This window comes from Carassius gibelio, chromosome A20 (genome assembly GCF_023724105.1).
Source record: "Carassius gibelio isolate Cgi1373 ecotype wild population from Czech Republic chromosome A20, carGib1.2-hapl.c, whole genome shotgun sequence".
Taxonomy (NCBI): domain Eukaryota; kingdom Metazoa; phylum Chordata; class Actinopteri; order Cypriniformes; family Cyprinidae; genus Carassius; species Carassius gibelio.
In genome coordinates this window covers 21,064,011-21,088,438 of record NC_068390.1, presented here as the reverse complement: position 1 = coordinate 21,088,438, position 24,428 = coordinate 21,064,011, and the positions used below count along the sequence as shown (strand labels likewise).

The window sequence follows — 24,428 nt, the reverse complement described above, 5'->3', positions numbered from 1 at the left end:
TGAGTTATACAGATTTGAAACAACATGAGGATGAGTAAATGGCAGTAATGGCTGCAATTCTATTTTTAAAACATTCACTGTCACAGGAATTTCATGTCCATCCAACTGCTGAAGAAATGGAAACTAGAACTGGCTGCACACTATGATGCATATTTCTGCATATACTCAAGGGATGCAGGTCACAGATGTTGATGTCTCCCTGTTATTTACGCAAGCACTGGCCATTTGCCATGTTTCTTAATTTAGTTAGACTTAACACAAATTCACACAACCTTTGCAACTTCTCTTTTATTTAGCCAAAAATGATCAGAGGGCCGATCATTTTTCTCCCCGTTTCCTCAAGATTAACTGAAATTTTACATTTATATTCCATGCACAATGCTTAAGTTTCAAGTGTTAGAAAAGGATTAAAATATTTCAATTTGTTTCTACATCTCAGCGGGGAAACATCTCATCCTACATCATACTACTGGAATATACAACCTATTCACACCTCTCGTGCTCTTTCTTCAAAGCACGAGCCTGAGAAGGTTTACCTAATTGAGATTTATATTTTATAAATTACAAAATATGAATATAAATGTATATTATTAGTATTAGTATTTTTATTTGCCTACCGAGAGCCATAAACCCATGAACAACAACAAAAAAGGCTAGAAGAATGCCATAATAGTTAATAAAAGCAATGTATATTTTCATATAGGATTATGGTAATAATGGCCGTTTTATGTAAATTGCTTCAGTAGCTGTAGGTTAAGACGATTTCTCTAGTGCTTTGTTATTTCGGTACATGTGCTTCAGATCAAAATAATCAGACTCGAGTGTTTGTGGCAGTCTCTCGCTTACATGCATATCAATTACAGCAATCTATGATATATATTGTACGTTAATTTGCATTATATTTGGCTGAAGGTTTCATAAGGGAACCAGTATTACATGACAAAAAATAATCACAGAAATTAAAATGCCAAGGCAAACATCAGTGCTGGCTTGACAAAACCTTGTCTTAAAGATTGATCATAATGTCTGTGAAGAAGACACATCTGGACTCAATAACTACATAGTTTTATAACAATGTCAGATTTATAAACCTGGAGAAGAGCAAAAATTTTCTTGTTTCATTTTACTTTGTTTTATTTGCATTAGTGCTGCCAAAAATAATCAATTTTACCAACTGATATATATATATATATATATATATATATATATATATATATATATATATATATATATATATATTGTGTGTGTATTACTAGACACTTAATATTTCACCTTTCAAATTGAAATTGTGAATTTCCTGTATTTACTGTTTGCTAGCCACATCAATTCAATTGAAAAGCTGAGATAACATGATAAACAAAGACATTTGCAACTGATACCTGAACATCCGATATCAACATCCATCAATATCAGTGCCACTGATAAGTATAGTAACATTTTTGTAGCATGATTATTAAACCTAACAGAGTAAAATGTGTGACAACTAGCCCAAGCTTCTATACTGTATTAACTAAGCATACATTTGCTTCATCATTCTTGTTCAATTTTAACTGTCACTCACATTTTTGAACGTAGACAGTACATGATCCAAACTTAATAATTTTTTATAATTCATGACTGAAAACATTTTGTAACGTGATTTTGATGTATCATTTTTCTTGGTAATGCAATGTTTAAATTTAAAATGGGTTTCAAAAGATGAATTTTGAGATTTTAAGTTTTCAAGTGATATATAATTTCTGATTGTTTCTAAAGTGTGAGAAAAAGGCAACAAAGAAGACTTCTGAGACATAAGACATAACTCCTGTTATGATGTAGGTTTTTCGATGTGCACTCTTGCCATAAATTAATCTATTACTTTTCCCACATAATTTTTTACAAAAAAGGTAAAATATCAGTTTAGGAGTCTTAGACCTGTCCAACGATATACTGTATAGTTTGTCATGATTAGTTTAGGATTTAATTGCAATATAGTGAAGTAAATCCCACCGAGGGGCCGGGTGACAGTTAACAAGGATACATTTGTTTTGTGTTGCAAGTTCTCTAAAAGGTGATGTTTAAATATTCAAACAAGGCATTATCTAATTAAATATGCACTAATTTGCACACACGAAATCTGAACATTAGATTAAAGTCAGGCTATTGTTTAATTTTGAACAAGGTTTTTACAAAGGGGATTTTGGATTTCTTTTTATCACTCTACAAATCTGAAAACAGCAATAATAATAATAAATCAGAAAAACCCTAAAAAAACAAACCAAAACAAATAAACAAATAAATCATAGGTTTGCATCACATTTTATTTTCAGATATAATACAACATTGTTTTAAAAGTATGTTAGTAAAATGTAATTTGTATTTTGGTTCAACTTATGAGCAAATGTCAGAGCCAGAGGACAGAGTTATGTGTGAGGAACAAGATCCATTAGCACCTAGTAGCTTGAAGTGTTGGCAACATATCAGAGAAATGCATTAGCAAATTCACACACACACACACACACACACACACACACACACACGTGCACGCACGCACGCACACATACTCACACATAAACACACACACACACACACACACACACACACACACACACACACACACACACACACACACACAGTATTTGGATATATCTGTAGCCAATGACACATGAAAAGGCAGATTAAAGACAGCCCACATACAGGCTAAATTATATCATCTGCAGCATTTTCTCATCTCCACAAAAGGAACATAGGAATATGATTTTATATGTACTGAAAATTGTCAATTGTAAAACTGACACATTTAGCTGTATTATGTAAGTATAATTCCATTTACTAAGGTAATCTATGTTATTCAACAAAGAACCTTCTGTGACTATTACAAATTATTTAGTAAACCATGAATTTCCAAAATAACTTGTCTGGAGCTGAAGCACATTCAAAGACATTTATTTGCAATGGCATCCACAAGTCGGAAATCAGTCCGAAAATCAAGGAGCTTTTTTCCATTGAAACCTGGAAATAAACAGAAATTGTTTTAAATACTGAAATTTTTTAAAGAAAGATCATGTTGTAATGTGAAGAAGTAAGTTATGCAAACGCGTGTGTACAGTCAGATGTTCTTGTTTCCATTAAAGAAAAAGAAGGACAAACCAAACACTAAGTCATTATGAAACAAATAACTTTGTCAATTAAATGTTTCACTTAATTATATGCTGATAAGCTAATTTTGTATTAGAAAAATTGCATTAAATTATAAAACATTAATGGTCTAAGACCTTGGACTTAAATGAGTCTCGTCCACCAATTTAAAATACATGTAATAAGAAGTCCTCGCCAAAATAATTAACTGATTAACTGAAACTCAAATTGCATAAAAGAAAAATACAGCATAAACAACTATTCAAAGAATAAGATAAATGTACAACAGTCTATTTAGAGAAAATAGTACCTTCCATCTAATTATAAAATAGTAACTGGCGATTGCTGTGCCATCAAATGTTCATTTTAATAGTCATTTCAAATCACTGATTATTGTTCAAATCACCAGACATGATGACCAGCATAGATTCGTACTCGGGAAATCAGCCATAGGTCAAGGTAATGCATTGATTACTCTGCATCTCTATCCATGGATTTGTTTTAGTCCACTATTTAAAGACAGGATGAACAGAAATGAAGAAGATGCAGTGCAATCATTGTGAAGGTCAGAATAGTCAAGTGCCATGGCAGTTCATCTGACTAACCCTGTGAGTGCTTGAAGATAACCAGTCTGTGGATGAAAAACCTGCACTAGCTAATGGCCCGGAGCAGTGTGAGGGAGTTAAAGTGACCTATACCTAATGAAAAAGAGCTAGAGGGACAATCTATTATTTCAAACTTAAATGCAGGTAACTTTCAGGCACAAATAATGTCTTTCAAACATACAGTTTTATTTACAGCTTTGAACTATATGCCATGTTACATTACATTAGGTTACAATGTAAGAATTTCTCATAGTGACTGCTGATTAAGGGTTTTCATTAGAATAAATCACTGCATTTTCATTTACATAAAGAATAATATACAGCAAGACAGTCATCATTGTCAAATGATTGGAGCAGCCTGGTTATGATTGCAGATGTCCATCATCCCTTTTATTTCATGGCAGCTCACCAGAAGTCAAACTCTTAATTTGAATTTAATAATTATATAATCTTACCTTAATTATCTATCAGCCGGCAATCGGATTCTGTTCCTGAAGCGACCACAGATAATGTGGACCCAATGTTCATACTATCCATCTTAAATAGTATGTGAGATTAAAACAAGTGTGTCCCAAAGCACAGTACGTTGAAAAGAGCACTCCAGAAGTCCCCGGATGGTCGACTATTTCAGGTAGATTTTTGAAGTGTGGATTTGTGCACACTGTAATGGCTAATATTGCCCATAATACATTGTTCTTTGGTGAAGGATTCAGTTTAGAACTACAGATACGAATAAAAAACATAAAAAAAGGAAAGATGTGCACGACTGACAGTTAAGAAGAGAGGTTTAAATTAAGAGGTTTGAGTTACTAATAATGAACATTTAACCTGGCATGAATATTTATTTAATGTCATCTGTGTTATATATCATTGTAGAGGATGTTGACTGTGACAAGATGTACTTTGTCTTCACCAAAAGAGTACATACTTTAAAGGTGTAGTATAAGTACACACATTGGGATGCAGAATATGACAAAAATATTCTAATGGGGACTGCAACGTCAATAGACGGCAGCGTTGACAAGTGCTTGTGTGAATGATTATTTACAGAAAATTGTGCAAATAATATTTAACAAAAAAAATAGATTGACAGCACTAATAAAAAAATGTTATGGATTGACAATTGTGATTGAGATTAATCTTTTGAAAATCCAATAATTGAATCAAAGGAAGCAGCATGATATCCTAAAGCAGTGAGAGTGGAGTGTTGGCTGCTGAAAATTCAGATTTTCCATCATGTAAGTAAATTACAATTTAAAGAATATTCAAAGAAAATAGTTTTTTTTTAATTGAAATAATATTTTACAATATTTTTATTTTACTGTATTTTCAATCAGATCAACACAGTTTTTACAAACATAAGAGGCTTTTTATATATTTTTTTATATTTATTTATTTATTTATTTATTTATATTTACTTTTTTACTGCTCCATACCGAGTTTATCAGAAACCACTCCCATTTATGCAGAGTTTGAATTCTGATTTGCATTACCACCTTAGATGAAAAAGGCCTCGAGTGAAACCATTGTTATGGTTATGGCCACAACAAAAGAATTTTAAAAGGGCACATTACCACACAAATTAATGGACACCACTGACAGTCACGGGTTTGGTTCAAGGGCTTTCAAGGAAAGAGCACAAAACAACCCTATGAGAGTGTCAACACTCAAGTTTATGAGATGTCAGCTGATTTACTAAATTAAGCAATTATGCGGTCGAGTTGTGCATTATTATTATTATTATTATCAATAAGAAAGGTTACGTTTGTAAGCAAGCAATTAGCACTCAAAATCTAATTCAGTTCATTACTGAGGATGCAGCATCTGTATAGTGTCCTTAGATTGACCAAATTTACCTTCAGAATGTCACGAATAAACAATTCCCTCATTCAGCCATGTTTAAGAGTAAATGCAAATATTCTATTTGTTCTATGTACTTGTATTTTATTTATTATAAAACTTGACCCTCTAACATTAACATTCTTTTTCTATTAGCTACTTTTAATAATAATAATAATAATAATAATAAATCAATTAACCCTCTATCTATTCAATTTCCTTTCCACTTTTTATTCCTACTGTTTTTATTATTATATATATATATATATATATAATATATATATATATAATATATATATATATATATATATATAAAATATTGTATTATATAAATATATTGCATATATTGTATTATATATTGTAAGTTGCTTGGGATAAAAGCATCTGGTAAATGAATAAATGTAAATATAGTCTCAGCTTAGTGTTAATACATGGTTCTGTACCAACAATCAACTTCAACTGAATAATAACGGTTTATGCATTTTTAGAAATTGCACTATATATAAATAAAGGTGACTTGTCTTAATCCTGATATCTGCTTGGCTTTGTTATATAAGATCAGTGATGGACTGCATGTATCCGTGGTCAAAAACAGAACGGAGCATAGTCTGGTAGGCCATGCTCATAGGCATGCTCTCTCAGGGGCTGCAGAGACCAACCGTTAATGAATGTAAACTGGCTCTGATCAGCTCGGCAGATGAAAATGTGAGTGTTTTTGAAGCATGTCTCTCTGTCCAGATCTGGGCTGAATCCAGCTCTGCGGTTTCCATTAGTTTCCTGTTCTTTGTGACCCATTTAAAGGGTTAGTTCACCCAATAATCAAAATTATGTCATTAATAACTTACCCTCATGTTGTTCCAAACCTGTGAGACCTCGAGAACGAGTCAATCTTTTGTTCATTATCTGGCTTGGCTCGGTGTTCATCTTCAGTTCAGTCGGTGTACTGTTTGAGTACATGAATTACTCCGGGATATTGGTTTGTTTTTAACTCAAAGGGAGTGTTAGCCACATTAAAAAAGTTAACAGCTTAAGTCATTTGTGGATTAATGCATATTGGAAACGCAAACGGTTTCAAATGATTCAGTTCGATTTGGTGAACTGTTTCAAGAAGACCCGGTCACATTGAATGATTTGTTCGCGAACCGGATATCACAAACGGCTTTGTTTTCAATTCTCTCTCACAACAGACCCGGAAGAGAAGACAATGCTGAATAAAGTCATAGTTTTTGCTATTTTTGGCCAAAATGTATTTTCGATGCTTCAAAAAATTCTAACTGACCCTCTGATGTCACATGGACTACTTTGATGATGTTTTTCTTACCTTTCTGAACATGGACAGTATACCGTACACACAGTTTCAATGGAGGGACAGAAAGCTCTCGGACTAAATCTAAAATATCTTAAACTATGTTCCAATGATAAACGGAGTTCTCGGGTTTGGAACGACATGAGGGTGAGTTATTAATGACATAATCTTGATTATTGGGTGAACTAACCCTTTAAGTACATAATTGTGATATCTCAAAATGTCCTTGCTCTCTGATCGAACTAAAATATGAAAATTCAGAACACCTTAAAAATTACAGAGACCAGAACAATCTCTGTAAATAAACATGACATTTATTTAGTTTGGGGGGTGTTAATCATGTAAACAAGATCATTTTGATAAATGCTGAATGCGCACAACAGATCTTAAAACAATAAAATGGAATGTGTTCTACCAAATTTCAGATGACAGAGATGAATAATTTCTTTCCTATGTACTTTCATGAGAGATCCTTTAAAGCTGTTGCAACAAAACAAAACATGAACAAATTCTTCCGACAATGAAAAATGGGAGAACCAATGGAAAAATGGAAACCAAAAAAGGGATGTCTGTTTATTGCTTTAGGGATCAACCTGTCATCCTTCCGCTTCAGCAACCTCAATCTCACACAGAGACAAACATACAATCCCTGATCAGGAATGCATTAAAAATGTATTTTTAGTTTAAGAGGCCTGAGGAATGGGCACTTTTCATTGTACCTGAAAGTGCTTAATTTACTGCATGTTTCTAGGATCAGAACCAATTGATAAAAGATCCATTTTGGTCAGCAGTACTTCTACAGCACAGCCGGTGTGGATACATTATTTCTGGTTGATGTTAAAAGACAGAGTATTGTTTTATTTTTTTTAAACAAGCTCCCATGTTTGACTGTGGTTTAACACCTGTATTAGATCATGCCAGCTGTTTCAACTAGCCCACCAGTCAAGTAGAAAGCATTTTCAGAAAGGCTTGTGCCAAAAAACAAAAAAAATCTTTCCAATTTCCATGTTTCACTGTTATACGTTCAAGGGGGTGGAACAGCAGATCAAAACCACTGGCAATATGTGCTATTGAACTGCAGCTTAAATTGCAAAATGGATTTCTTGCCATTCATATGGGGAAATTACACTGCTTGCTGAAGTCTGAATGTTTTAAACCAGACACAGATACAAAAACCCAGTACATTTTCTTTATGATGTCACAATCAGTAGACAATAAAAATATATCATGCTGTAGATCTAAGTATATACACACATAAACACACAAACATATATTATATATATGTGTGTGTTTGTGTATGTTTGTATGTATATATTTATATTTATATAGTATGAGATCTCCCAGTATTAACACTTGTAAAAATCTTAACAGGCACAATAGTGTTACCCTGGATAGGAATGTTAGAGAAAAACAAAAAATAAACATTCTCCCTTTCGAACAAACAAATAAACAAACAAATAAACAAACAGAATACATCATCCCTATGGAAACAATAGTATGCCATACATTTGATAATCATCTAGAGAGGCTAATATAGACAGAATATTGCTGAGATCATAAGTTTTTTTTAAAACTAACCCATGTCATAAAAAAGCAAAGAAATAACATAATCCAACATTTATACAGACTCAGTAGTTTTGAATGCATAATCCACTGCACTTCTCAGTAAGTGCACAGACTGCATATCCAGCACAGTAGTAAAGTAAGGCTTCAATCATTTTTGTTGGCAAAAAAAAAAAAAAAAAAGGACACCAAACATATACATACATAATTACACTTTTCTAAACCTAGAAAAAAAACCTCATCATGTGCAAATATTTGAATCTTACAATTTGTGGAGCAAGTCAGTGAGTGTAAAGATGACATGAACGATATCCGACGCTTCATCTGAAGGTCGCTTTCCACTCGTGATACATCAGCGGAGCCATCAGTTCAGTTCAGGATGCCTGATTTCATGTTGATTGTACAATCTTCTTCAGTTTTTCTATCTCCATCTGGAAACAAGCAGACACATTTTTCTTCACATAGTGCATTTTTTTTTTTTTAATAAATATTTTGTAAGCACTATTAACCTGTTTTAAATGGAATAGTTCACCCAAAAATGTAATTTAATCGAATATTTACTCAAGATGAAGAGTTTGTTTCTTCATCAGAACAGATTTGGAGAAATAAGCTCATTCTCTTCAGTGAATGGGTGCCGTCAGAATGAGAGTCCAAACAAAAAAATCACAAGAATCCACAAGTGATCCACAAGTGATCCACATGACTCCAGCCCATCAATTAACGTCTCGTGCAGTAAAAAGCAGGATGTTCGTACGTTTTAACTTTAAACAGTCACTCCTGCCCAAAATACCTTATGTGACCCTGGTCCACAAAACCAGTCTTAAGTGTCAATTTCTTTGATAAATTGAGATTTATACATCATCTGAACGCTGAATAAATAAGATTTCCATTGATGTATGATTTGTTAGGATCAGACAGTATTGGCCGAGATACAACTAATTGAAAATCTGGAATCTGATGGTGCATAAAATCTAAATACCTTTAAAATTGTCCAAATGAAGTTCTTGCAAATGCATGTTACTAATCAAAAGTTATGTTAGGAAATTTAGAAAATATCTTCATTGAACATGATCTTTACTTAATATTCTAATGATTTTCGGTATTAAAAGTACAATCGATAATTTTGACCCATACAATGTTTCTTTTTGGCGATTGCTAAAAATATCCCCCAGCGACATAAGACTGGTTTTGTTGTCCAGGGTCACATACATGTCCTATCATATCAAAATCACAGACATATTTGTTTAGAACAATTTTTTGCTTGATCTGTGCATATTTCTCTCTTGATTCAGGTGAGACAACTTGTTCCACTGGAGAAAGCAATATTATGGATGACAGATTTGTGTTTTAGCCAGAAGCAAGTTAAAAACATCTTGATGGATCTGTTTATTATAAACACACAGCTTTTATATTCAGATGTTGACTGATGGGTTTATGTGGATTACTTTTAGATTATTGTGATGTTTGGACTCTTCTGACGGCACCCATTCACTGCATAGTATCCATTGGTGAGCAAGTGATGTAATGCCAAATATGTTCCAATGAAGAAACAAACTGATCTACAGTTTCTCAGAACTACATTTTTGAATTTTCAAAAATAACAGAAATATTAAAATTCTATTCAGATTTTTTTTTTTTTTTTTTACACAAACTGTGTGGGTTTGGTGGTTTAGAAAATGCTACCAATTAAAGTCAAAAGCTATTTTATTTCAGCACGATTTTTTTTTTATCAATGTAACTCTTCTTTCAATGTATTACTTAAAGCACATTTTAACTACTTCAATTCCACAGCAAAAACTATAGCCTAACTAAGAAAGTTTAGTCATGATTAAAGGCAAATGAACAGCCAGTAAATCTAAATAAATAAAAACATAAGGACAAATACACACATTACAAGCATAAATACAATATAGCAAAGATACAAATAAAATAAGGTCTAACAGTAGTTTTCAGGTACAGAAATGTAGTAATTAAGTGAATTATATATAGTCTTAAAGTTCTGCATAATTAAAGGCGTGGCCACTTGAGTGACAGGTGCATTGCCACTACTGACAATGCCGTCGAGCTAGGTGGGTGTGGTTTAAGCAACCAGCTCACTGCTTTTTGCCCATTTTCGATTATGCAGGTGTGACACAATAAGGTGACAGCCGCTCCGCCTACTTTTGGTTTTCAAAATGCGTTTTGTAAACCTATGTGTGACGTCATGTACACTATGCCATGTTTTCATACAGTCTATGGTATTACTATAATAATTTGCTCAAATTCACTTTTATGAGATGAATGAAGAAAAAAAAATAAAAAGAAATTTGGCCAAACATATCATCCAAAAAAATCTGCATCATATATCGGCCATCGGCTGCGCTGATCTCTAAATAATGGCATCATTAATGTGAGATAAAAGCAATTTACAGAAAACTCAAGGCAAACGTTTTATCAGTGAATATAAGTTTATAAATATATCTACAAATGCAAAGAAAATTGGTCTTTTTTGAAGGCTTGGTGAGTTTCAGGTTGTTTTCCAGATCACCTCAATCACCACAACTGATACCTTAGGCTTTGTGTGTGCAATATCTCCTAGAAGCTAGTGGACTTTAGGTAAAGTATTGTTCATTTTTATGTTCAGTGAGTGTGAGAAACGCTCAGCAGGAGACTCCGAGCTGAGTCAGACCCCTTTGTGTTCACCCAGCTGAGAGTGGAAGCAAAGCCAAGGTATCCCGCCTGCATTTCACTGCCCACAGAAACAGCACTATGACATCCGTTTACATCAAACTAACAAACTCTGACAAGCCGTGAAGAGAGAACTTCTGATTTAAAGATCATTTTACCTGCAGGGCCACTCGTTTGAGTCGTTCATCATCCAGCTCTTTTCGGAGTTCACTTAGCTCTCTCCTGCAAAGTTATGAAAGAAGTTCTCATCCTGTATGTCATAAGTGATTTCTAAATACTTCATCTACAAATGCGATGATATTTCAAATTAACAGCTTTTGTGCATTATATATTTATAGACAAAACTCAACCAGTACAGAATACAAGAAAACAAACAGCATGAAGCAACATTATCACTTACGATTGTATTGTCTTGAGTAATTCTATAGACAGCACTAGCTCCTTTATCTGAGTCTTCATTTCCTCCAGTTCAGATCCTTTCTCCTCTTCCTTGTCAGGTTTTGGTTTGGGCTCAGGGGTGATATGGGTTGCTGAAACTGTTTTAGGCACCGAAGATGGTAAGGGTGATGAGACAGACGTCTGCAAGTAAAACAAAATCCAGTGTATCAATTAGTATAAAACAACAAAATACTCAATGCCATGTGTTTCGCAAACAGTACAACTGTAAGGGTATGGAAATACACTTAACTTTTATAAACTACTTCCAAACTAGTCCCCTAATAGCCTGATTTACAAGACTGACCTCAAACCAATCTCTAAGGTGTTTCCAGCTGAGAGACTGACGTCATGATCGTAATTGCTGAAAACTTCTGCTTAAGAGGAACATTAGTCATTCCACTTAAATGTAATGAAATGAAACATTTCTCAGGCTAAAAATGTGAGATATTAATAAAACACAAGAAAAAAGTCAAAAGAGGTGGTCTGAGTTCATTTGTCCAAAGTGTGATTCACTTATAGTGTGCATTCTGAATGCAGAGCACTCTATGATATATTTTCCACATAAACATCAAATAAAGATATGTTGATTTGTGTGACAATATTTAGAGTGAATAAAATAATGTTAATGCTAAATAATGCCGATGCTAAATAATGCTAATAATAAAATCAAATATGGATACAATGCACATGCAAATACATAGCTTAACTTAACTGCTTGATTTCTTGAAATCATTTGTAAAATTTTAACTATATTAACACCTCTTGTTCAAATGTTCATTGTTTTACCAACTTTAGTAGAAACTTGTAGTAATTTTTTTTTAGATAAATAAATTATTTCAGTACTTTTTAGATTGTATTTTTTATGTGCACCCTGCTGAACATGAAAGCTGCTGCTTTAACGAGACTTCTTTGAGCTTTCATATCTAAAAAGCAGCAATAACAACTAAAATATCATCCATCAAACTACAGCCACATTATTTTATAAATAAATTGTGATAAACCAAATAATGACATGCTAATTTAATTTAAAAAATTACCAGACACTCAAACATGATTCAGATGATACTGTACAATCAATAGAGCATTATCAATCTCTTTCTTCTCTTTATTTCTAAAAAGAGTGACCGTGTGGAAATGTTTTCAGTCGACTTCACATAAGCTTAATATAAAGAACACTAAATACTAAAATAAGTCTTTAGAACTGAAGCCTCATTTAAAAAGAGAGCCAGACATTCAGTCCAGATCATATCAGAGTTGCTGTTTATCTCACAAACCCTTGAAAACATAATTTCATGGGATGTATTTTCAAGGAGCCACAGGTTATCTAATTACTTGGTTCAGAAATTACAGAATGGCACATACAGTAAGATTCTTGCATTAAAGAGTTCAACAACAACAACAACAACAACAACAAAATGCATTATTTATGTGCCCATGTCATTCTTCTTTGTGTGAATTGTGCAGTGGTCTAACTTCGTTACAGTACTTAAGTATTTTTTGGGAGTATCTGTACTTTACTTGATCTTTTTATATTTCAGCCAACTTTTACTCCACTACATTTCCTAATGAAAATCTATACTTTTACTCCTATACATTTCCCCAAAGCATATTTGTTCAGAAGAGCAGAAGAAATCAGAAGAACACAGACTCCAGGAAAGCAGGTTTGATGAATCAGCGGTCTAGCACAAGTTAGACTCCTAAAACACCTTTGGTCATGTGCAAACAAGTGCGCGCACAACTGTCAATGATTCATTTCCCACTCAAGCTGAGTCAGGGGTGTTGCGATACAGCAACATCTCCATAATATGTTAAGTGTTGTTGTAATGATGCGTGATCGGATATTATCAAGTATAAATCACGCACATGATTTATTAGTCTATTTAAACTAAAAATTCAAGGAATTCTAAATTTCAGACAGCAAAAATGTTTCTGTATGACTTTTTATGTTTATATAATTTAATATAGTCAACTTAATCTATATCACACAAAGGTTCTTCTGCAAATATCAGCAAGAACACATTTAATATATTTTATACAAGTTCAGTAAAGCAATGAGTGACTTATGTTTTAGACATAATATTACTTGTTATTGACAAAATAGTTCAGAACAAAGATCACAGCACTGATTTGCATCAAAGAGTATATATGTCTTTGTCTCTAAGCAATGGTGTTTACTTATGGTGTTTACAGCTTTTTGAACGAATCAGTTGAATAAATGATTCAGTGATTCACTCATTAACACAGTCAAATGCTTTGTTTCCGAATGAATCAGCTGTTTGAATGAATCTGTTGCATCTCAATGACTCACTCATTTAAAGTCACTTGTTGCCCCCTACTGGTGGTTGTAAATTTTACATTTCGACTACTTTGTTCATGTTTTAAGTTATTTGAAATATCAGTATTCAACGTTTTATGTAACAAACAAACAAACATTATTTATCCATCTGTAACTGCAGGTTAAATGCATCCATGTCCCCTCTGAGATACGTAAACTGTTAATACACCTAAATGATTTTTCGGATGCAGATTTCAAAAACAAATTTCTTATGTTTGAATGAAAGACACTAAGTACAGATGAAGTGCTTCTCATTCTTATCCAAATATAAAATGGATAAAAAGAGTTAAAACTGAACAAAATGTTGTTACTCAAGCTGTGTATGAACATTTGTATATATATTTGCTGCTTTTCCATTTTGCATGTACTTGTACTTTTATTTTCAATACTAAAGTACTTTTAAGATAAAAAAATATATATACTTTTTGTACTTAAGTATAATAAATAACACATACTTTATGACTTTTACTGAAGTAGTATTCTAAATGGTGACTTCAACTTCTACCAAAGTCATTTTCTGGTAAGATATCTGTTGTTCTACTTGAGCTTTCAGGTACACCACTGGAATTGTGCACTACATATTTGAAGTACCTTGAACGAATTCGGCGTGGAAGATGCAGTTTCAACTTCATCCACCTTATCGATTTTCTCAGCTTTCTCAGCAATTTCATTGCTCGGCTGCAAGACATTACAGAGCATGTTACAAAAACATGAGAAGAGAGAAGCACGAATAGCACTATACTTGAAACGCATCCTATCTGGGACTTCATTTGTAAAGCCTTTTTTATCCAGAAAAAAAAAAACTGCCAGATACCCCCATTATGCCATCCTTCACATCATAAGAAAAATGGGTCACATTTTATTTTAGGGTTCAATTCTCACTATTAACTAACCATTAACTATGACTTTTGCCTCAATTAACCCCTTATTTTCTGCTTATTAATAGTTTATAAGGTAGTTGTTAAGTTTAGGGTATTGGGTAGGATTATGGATGTCATGCATTATATGTACTTTATAAGCATTAATAATCAGCCAATATGTTAATAATAGACATGCTAATAAGCAAGTAGTTATTAGTTTGAATTGCACCCTATACTAAACTGTTACCAAAAATGTTTTATTTATAAATTAAAATAGATGTAATAAAACAAAAAGTGTGCTTATGGTAGCACAACGAGTTTTAATAGGTACTAGTTTACCAATCCTGCAGGACTATATTTCACTGAATTCCTTAGTATGGAGAAAAAAAAAAACACTATTCAAGTCAATGGGGACCAGCAGCTGAAGGTGAACTATCCCTTTAAGGAAACATCTCAGAGTTCACCCATGACATTTTGTAAACTCAAAAAAAGTACTAACACAACATTTCTCAACTTTTCTTAATTCTTTTTATTAGCAATTATAAATGCTGACTGGTCAATACGGAGAATGTCAATACGCAGAATATACTTTTTATCAAATTTGATGTCCTTATTATGCTTTCTTAAGGTGAACACAATTAATTAGTTTTCTTAATGAAATGAAAAATGTACAGAATATTGGTGCAACATGTTTTATCTCCACGTGGAAGGATGTCACTTAATGAATGTGCTAAATTAATGTTTTACATTTTTATGTTATTATCTATGACTTTTTCATTAGTTTGTTTAGTATTACATTAAATTAAATTAAATTGCCCAAGGCAAAACTAAGCAAAAGTGCATCTTGTACTCACGGAGTGGCCTCTGTGACCAGGAGGTCTTTTGCCAGGCATCTTTGGTCGCTGTGTGGTAGGGTGGGTCAACTTCTCCGAGACCGAGGAGACATCGTCAAAACTCATGAGATTAACTACGGGAATAAGACACAAAAGATTCAGTTCACACATAAGAACAGCCTTCAGTCACACAGTCAAACATGATCCATCTCAGCTCAATTAATTCATATTTGAGCCTGGATGATTTTCTAAAAAGAATCCAGAGCCCTGCTGCACTGACATGCTCAGAACCTTTCAAAAAGATGCTTTTTATAGCAGCTTTCGTGCTACTTTTGTCAGCCTTTCAGCCTGAAGCAACATCTTGGTGCTTTTGTGTCCACAAACAGAGGATCAATTTAAATATTACGCTTCCTTTTTGCAGAAATCTTCTTTTCCATTGTTTCCTGTTCATCTATTTCGTACTTTAAAGTAGATTGTAGACATTTTCCAAGTAAAACACAGTGCCTTCAAGGTAAAGAATCTTCCAGTATACTTGTAAGAGCAACTGCATTTAAACATGTCTTTATCACAGTATTAACAAGTAATGCATAAAAACTTATTGAATACAAACAGCTAGACTTAACTGGAACTTATCAAAATAATCTTGAGCTGATAGTTGCGCTTATCAGGTAATTTAATAGATTTTAATTACATTGCAGTGGTTATAATAGTGTATCAAATGTTTAAAATATTCACACAAAAATAAGATTCATAATTCATAGAAGCTGACACCTTTTAACAGTCGAAAATAGATTTCTCAGATCAATGGTTAAGGGGTTTGGTGAGAATTAAGCAGTTTTATTTCAAGGATTCAAAACAGGGTAAATCTTCGAAAATAACTTGCCAATGACTTCTAAATAAATCCTTTAAAAATCCACTAAACAACAACAACGGAAAGATGGCGCCCAAGGCAACTGAACAGAAATAATTGACCAGTCTTTCACAGCTAGTTTTTTACATTTTTAACCTGCTCTACAGATCTGGCCCATCATCCTCTGTACAGGAAGAGTAATCATGCTCCCAGCAAGGGATCCATGGTGCTAATCCACAAACACAGCTCTTTTACACCCAAACCCAGTTGAGAAAAACTGAGCTAACAAGAACCAAAGCCATTCCAAACACTTACATTATGGCCTCTGCTGGTGTTTATCAACTGGTGGGTAGCAGCTGAGTTTCAGTTAAAATAATAATTAATAAAAAAGAGGCACACCTGTTCTTTTATGTTTTGTTGTTATATGTGTAAACAGAGTGAGCTGGGTCTATTTTTCATGCAAACAGTCCTAAACTACTTTGTTATGGTTTTGTTGCCACATGATGGTCAATAATACAAACCAATATCAGTAGAAACAACTTACCCGTTTCTGAATTCTTCTCACTGCTGTCCACAGTTTTTGGCTTGATGGGTACAGGTTCGCTCTCTGACTTTGTTCGTATATGGGGAACTTCTCCATTTTGCCTGTGGGATTTATGAGGAAAAGTTATAACAACTGCCTGCAACGTCCACTATCAAAGTATACATAAAAAAAAAAAAAATATTTGATTAAAGATATATGGTATACTATCACATATACATCTTCTTCATAGAAAAAATAAAATAAAAAAATAAAACATTATAATGCATTGCAACAAGCTCTGAGTAACATTACCATGCTTTATCCAATATGGCAAACTGAGAAATATACTGATATACTGGAAAATACATTTTTATGCATACATTACCAAAATACACGTATAAATATAAATAATAATATTGTTTTTGGTTTATATATTAAAAATACATTATTTTAATTAAATATGCCCTATTAATAATTTGTAATGCTTGATTTAAAAAGAAAGGTCTACAAATGAATATGAAATACTGAAACAAAAAACTAATATTTTAAGTGTGCTACAAATTTGTTGTGCTTGTGAAATCTCAAACTGTATTAAGATAAAGCTTGTGACACCAACACTTGCTTGGCGGCTGGTGATGGTGATGGAATGAGAGGCAAGTCAGGTCGTTTTGTGTGGATGGAAGGACGTAGAAGTGCCTTGCTGGGAGGCACAGGTTTTTTCGGGGGCACGATGGGGCCAGCAGGTTTGGCGGGCTTCTCAGGCAAGGGCTTGACAACTTTAAAGAGAAAAAGGACAAATATATGTGTTTATATATGTTTGATTTAATACCCAGACATAGCAAGACAAACTATTTTTGCACAACACTATCTTATAAGGTTCTGAGAGTTAATTATCTAGATGCAAGACATTTTAATGAGGTTAATACATCAAAATTTTTAGTTCCTTCAACTGATTATAAGAATTCATATAGCTATCAATTATTTATCAATTAGCTCTTAGCCCACAATTTCAGAAATCAGTTGAAAGATGTGAGAATTTGAAGCCAATGCAGTTACTCATAATGCACCTAAATGTTCTGAACTGGTCCAAATGACATCGGGAACTTTCACTTTCAAAGTGTTCACAGTGACGTGACTCAAAGTAGGTCAGGAGAGATTTTGGCAGGATGTTTGCATCACACTGATCTGCTTCTATCTTCTCAATTCAACGTTTTTGTCATATAAATCACTCTTTCTGACATTCACATCGCAAGTCCTCTGTTCAATTTGTGACACTTGCTCTAAATAAGAGAGACTTCTATCTGAAAAACATGAAGGCCTGCTTTCAGATACCACAGAGATGATCAGATATATGTTCCAGAAGAGGTACATTCGTTTGAGAAAATAATTGTCAGGAAGTCTTTGATGCAAACACAATAGCAGATACTATTCAGAGTGAATGACATTTTATGATTTTATATGAAGTACTTCCACACACCAGATGACCTTACTGACCTACTAGTATATGAACTATATTAAGCTATATTAACTTTGTAAATAAGGCTGAGTACCGATACACACTTCCTGCTTCAATCTGATTGCAAGTCATAAGCTCTCGATTTTCCATTATTAATTTTCAGTATGAGTAAAAATTCCATTCTAATGTCCATTTTGATCATATATGAAAGATTATAATGAAAATATGAATTTTGAAAACAACATGGCTCAGACTATGCAGATCAGCTGCTATTTAACACTATCAGTGCCAGCTGAAGTAAACTTTAAATTGCATTTTGTGTGTATGACTTTTATTATAAAACTGCTGTTCAAAGGTTTAGGGTGGTTAAGATATTTAATGTCTCTTATGCATTGGGTTAACATTGGGATATAACAATTTATAGTTTTTTATTCTAATATTTTTTTTATATAATATTTATTCCTGCGATAGTAGAGCTGAATTTAGTCTTTAGTGTCACATCATCCTTTACAAATCATTCTATTACATTCATTTGGTGCTTAAACATTTTTATTATCACTGTTGAAAAAAGTTAATGTTTCTGTGCAAGCTATGCACTTTTAAAGGATTTTTTTGATGAATGGAAAGTTCAGATGAACAGCATTTTTTTTAAATATATATATTTTGTGTAACATTATAAATGTCTTTACTGTCACTTAAGATCAACTGAATACATCCCTGCTGAAATTATTTTCATTTAAAAAAGTCATACTGACGTAAACTTTTGAACAGTTTAAAATGATAATAATAACAATAATCATCTCTAACAGAAAAACACTTTAAATAATCCAGTTAGTTATTATAAAATCTATTTAAATACATTGATTTTGATTGCTTCCATTGTCCTCATCTGTTAGTCTCTTTGGACAAAAGCGTCTGCTAAATGACTAATTGTAAATAACTAAATTTTTTAAATCATTAAAGCGGCCGTCTACATCGTGAAGGTTGTGATGTCAGGCTCTTGCTCTTTAGCAATGTAGATGCATTGTGACGCAGTGCTTGTTTGCAGGGAAGATTGTGTATAAAGCTGAAATGACAGCATCACAACAGTTCCTGATTGAAAGCATGCCTGAATAAGCAAGATTCACTCCCAAAAAGTGCTTAGCAAATGAATAAAAACAAATACACAATCAATTAAATTATCACCGTGATATTTGGTTATAATAACCAATATGAATAACTACACATCATTTTCTGCTTTTTCATTCTTCATGACATTGTGTGTCACCACAGTTGGCACACAAGATTTTGTGGTATAAAAGGAACTGGGCAGTGAACCCTCACTTACCTTTATCTTCAGGCCGTGACTGCGGGGGCTTCTTGTCCACACTGGGGGCCTCTGGTTTCAGGGCTGAGAAACGAAGCATAACGACTGAGTTAATATGTTTTTATTTTATTTAGATTTTTTTAAGTACTACGCTGAAGATAGAGCGGCTCTAGACACGGCAGATAAAAGAACAATATGACTTCTGAGACAGACGTTTGAAGAGAATAGGAAACATACAGTCAATGACTTGCATTTCCTGTGTGGGTTGGAGAGACAGACAGAATCTTTGCAACCCTCTATGCAAGCCTTCTGAAAAGCAATTGGAAAGACGCGGTGCCCTTTGATGCATAACAACATCCGCTTTTTTTGTTTGCATGTTCTGCAGAAAAAAGCTGTGAGGGACAAACGACTTGAGCAGCATTATCTGTGTTGCAGATCATATGATTTTGTCCCCGCCCTTCTAAACTAATGCTAGTCAGCTGTAAGTATATATATATATATATATATATATATATATATATATATATATATATATATATATATATATATATATATATATATATATATATATATATATATATATAAATATTAAATTAAACAATTATTTCCAAACAAAATAAATAAAACAACTTCTTTAAAACTAAATGAAAAAAAAAAAACATTCTGGAAAATATAACTTTCCAGCTGCATATAAAAAAATGTTTATGTGGTCAGTTAAAATACCCCCCACCCCACTTTTATAAATAAAATACAAGCAAATATACAATTCTGAAGACATTTTCATTGCTGCAGCTTAGGCTAAAAATAGATGAAGAGCTATGAAAGAGGTGTCCAAATCAATTTCAATATGCTGTTGTTGATGTGTGGGCAGACAAGGGATCTGCTTTCAATTACAATAATTGAATATGCCAGATAAGCTGGCATCACCTCTTATCTTAGCATTCACCAGCAAGCTCTTCCGAAAACCACAGGGGACGCATCTTAAATCAGTATGCCATCTTGCTCCAGTTATGATCCACTCACATACTGACGTAGACATATTGGCATGTTCCCTTCAAGTACCACTATTAAAGACCGTCAAATCATGCTAGCTGCCTGTAGCTAATAATCGAACAGCAACTAGCATATTTTGAATCTTGATGGTGGCTGGCAGGCAAAAACAAGTGAAAGATGTTTGATGACAATGAGCTTTAAAGGGTTGTTTCACCAAAATATGAAAATGTTGTCATCTAACCAAACAGCCACCCAAACAGCTGCTGGTCCCTGAGACCTGACATGGTTTGGCAATCCACATTCTTCAAAATGTCTTCTTTGTTAAAAAAAAAAAAAAAAAGAAAAGAAATGATGACAATTTTCATTTCTGGGTGAACAACGGCCTTTTGTGGCTCTTGTCACATATGATTGTGAGAGTGGCACTGAGTATAACCTCAGCCAGAATGAGTATGATGACACTTCAGACTCTTTTATACCTCAGCGGTCTCATAGCAGCTTAAAATGAAAAGAGAAGAGTAAAGTAACGTAATCAAATGTATGTAAACAGTGAGATGTTTAATGCTATGTTAAAAATGTGACATCATACCTGGGGTTTTAGATGGTGGTGGGGGCTTCTTTGGCTTCTGTGGAGAAACATCAAAACCAAATAAACAAACCTGCCATTTAAAATATCATTTAAACCTTGAAATAAACCTTTTAGGTCTGTTAAACAAATGATATGTTGACATGAAAAACATTTCTTTAAAAATGTGCCTTATTTCTAGGTTAACGTATTTTTCGGACTATAAGTCGCACCTGAGTATAAGTCGCATCAGTCCAAAAATACGTCATGACGAGGAAAAAAACATATAAGTCGCACTGGACTATAAGTCGCATTTATTTAGAACCAAGAGAAAACATTACCATCTACAGCCACGAAAGGGCGCTCTATGCTGCTAAGTGGTAGACTACAGGAGCACTGAGCAGCATAGAGCGCCCTCTCGTGGCTGGAGACGGTAATGTTGTCTATTGGTTCATTTCTCTTGGTTCATGTCAAATTAATTTTGATAAATAAGTCGCACCTGACTATAAGTCGCAGAACCAGCCAAAAAGTGTGACTTATAGTCCCGGAAAATATGGTAAGCAAATTTGTGACTTTGATCATGTGAACTCCTCCTTTTTCTCAGATTGTTATTCTGATTAAATATTATAAATTACAAAATTTTGAAAAAATTAAATAACATTAGATGTGTCCCAAATCGAGTACTTCTGCACTATTCTATGACGTTTTGTAGTATAAATATTGGGAGTAGTGCGTTCACACTGAAAATTACAAAAAGAAAAAATGCACTTTAAACACCCAGATGATGCAATTAAATAACCGAGAAAATTAAGTGTGTAATGTTGGACACTTCATGCACTCAAATGTCACACCTTTAATTACGTAGCGAAGGAGGAGTGGCTACCAGACTCTGATTATGAATGACAAAATAACCATATATAATTCATACACTACATGATTGAGTACATAGTGCACAAGTACATAGTGAATAAGTGCATAGTGTATAGTGCATCATTTGGGACACAGCTATTTAATCAGAATAATGACACCTCACACGTGATCTCTAGAGGCTGAGTAACATAAAATACAAGCTTCTAAAGATCTTGTCAAATTAAAATGAACAGGAACTGAAACAGATGAAACTGCTGAGGCTGGAAATCCCCCGGCCACCTTTTTGACCGCTCTGAAGGATTTGATGACTAACATATTAATGAATCTCTGCACAGATTATCAGAAGAAAAAAACACCTTACTTAACACAAATAATCACAGCAGGAGAAAGAGTTCAAACAGTAGCACAGGCCTAGATCAACATATGCAACTGATATAATTTATGCACATGCATGACTTCTTTCATGTAAAGTGTGAGTCATTCATTCACTCCTGGATGACCACTTATGAATGACCAATTATGCATGCTGATTTAAGATGATCATATAAGGGTTCTGTCATATTCTAAGAACTAAACAATACAGATTGACTGTTTAAACAAGACAGACAGACAGACAGACACACAGATAGATCATATATAAATACATTATTATTATTAATCACATCTTGGATACTTGTGTATTTGAATGCACTATTATAATGCACTACAGAAATTGCCTGCCTGTAAATGCCCTCCGTCCCTTTCACTCCTGACACAGAGATCAATGCCTCATCACCTGACCGGATGCTTATAGGATAAAGGATTGATCATGGGCTCCCTGGAGTCCCTTGGAAGAATGAACACTTTCACATTTTCATTAACTGCTCGATGACCTCCACAACCCATCACATGAGCTTCAGGTCATCCCATTTTAACTGTAGCATCACAAATACAATCATTCAATGATTGCAATGAGGTTGAAAATGAAGAGGTTTAAAAAAAGATGAAAGAAAGAAAGAAAGTCACTTATGCCTTGAGCATATCAACCCATGACCTCATTCGGTGGAGGGGTATGTGGCTTCACAGAATTTTTCTGGAAAATGGATGTTGCAGAGCATAATTTTTGCCCACACAAACCCTCTGTTTGTTCATGGTAGCTGGTGCTCTGAACAAATAGTATGATTTCACGATAAAAATGGCCTGTTGTTGCAGAGTTTGCCAAAATGTAGTTAAACATGCATCCTCAGGTTAAAGCAAGAATAAAGCCATGTTTATGAAACATATGGTGATGATAAGTGGCTACTATTGATTAAAACGCTTCTTTCAAGATCAAATCCCCAACATCTCTCTAAATATGAAGTGTACTCCAAGAATTAATTGTGTAACAAGAGGTTAAGAATTGCCTACCTCCTCTGGTTCCGGTTTAGGAGAAGCTTTAACGAAGCCTTTGGATGGGAGTGTCTGCATAGAAGGGAAAAAAAAACACTTTTGATTAAAGATTACGGTTTAGTACGTATTTACTTACCACAACTGAGAAGTAATTTTGAGAATAATAACTTTCCAAAGTACAGTCAGATTTTTTTTTTTGTGTGTGTGTGTGTGTGTGATTTTATTTCCTTTCCAAAAAATGCACACTCTCAAGGTAGACATAAAAAGCAGCATTAATAAATATAAATGTACCTCTTTGCCTGTCTCAGGAAGCGGAGCTACAAAGTTCTCTGGGAAAACTCCCTCTCGGCCGTTGATCTCTCCTCTCCACCAGCCTGGCTCTCCTGTGTCCTAAAATATCAAAACCATCAAACCCTCAAGCATACAAATGGCTCATTTCATAAATATATACCTTAAAAGCTTAAATTCAAATTATTATGAATGGGAAATGCAGACATGTCCCTTGCCACTAGATGGTGGTCATTTCTAACTTTGATCTGCTTCCTGCTCAAGGCCTTTGACAAACATCAGCTGACTATGGGAAAACCGTCTCCATGTGTCTTAAAACAAACACATCCTTAGGTTCCTAACAGAACACTGGTATGATATATAATACAACAGCTGCAGTTTCATAAATTGTCAATGTATCTGCAGACAGCATCAAACGCACACAGTAAATAATCCACAAAAAAAAAAACCCTCTCTTCATTTCAGATCGCTACATCAGAATCCTCATCTGAGAGTTCTGTACTAGCAACAATTGCATTAAAAGTCCTACAGGTTTTTGTAAATGAAGACAAATTTCATCTTCGCCTGATTTTTTTTCCTTTAAACCATTAACAAGAGTGATTTAACCCATGCATCAAATGTCAATATTCTTCATATTTATATATTTATA

The 24,428-nt window shown here is 33.7% G+C and overlaps 1 protein-coding gene across 3 annotated transcripts in view; it reads right to left on the bottom strand.

The window, feature by feature from the left end:
- Positions 1–7,159: 7,159 nt before the first annotated feature.
- Positions 7,160–24,428, bottom strand: part of cd2ap (CD2-associated protein) — a 40,343-nt gene continuing 23,074 nt past the window's right edge. For 2 of the 3 annotated variants that reach the window (XM_052535022.1, XM_052535024.1), the window contains 11 exons: positions 23,783–23,881; positions 23,510–23,563; positions 21,278–21,314; positions 19,720–19,782; positions 17,553–17,712; positions 16,958–17,058; positions 15,585–15,697; positions 14,462–14,548; positions 11,498–11,676; positions 11,256–11,319; positions 7,160–8,861 (listed from right to left, as the gene is read on the bottom strand). In XM_052535022.1, the coding sequence (XP_052390982.1) occupies positions 8,820–8,861; positions 11,256–11,319; positions 11,498–11,676; positions 14,462–14,548; positions 15,585–15,697; positions 16,958–17,058; positions 17,553–17,712; positions 19,720–19,782; positions 21,278–21,314; positions 23,510–23,563; positions 23,783–23,881 (999 nt within the window). In that variant the 3' untranslated portion in view covers positions 7,160–8,819. The remainder of the gene's footprint in view (positions 8,862–11,255; positions 11,320–11,497; positions 11,677–14,461; positions 14,549–15,584; positions 15,698–16,957; positions 17,059–17,552; positions 17,713–19,719; positions 19,783–21,277; positions 21,315–23,509; positions 23,564–23,782; positions 23,882–24,428) is intronic. The other variant, XM_052535023.1, reaches the window with a different exon arrangement.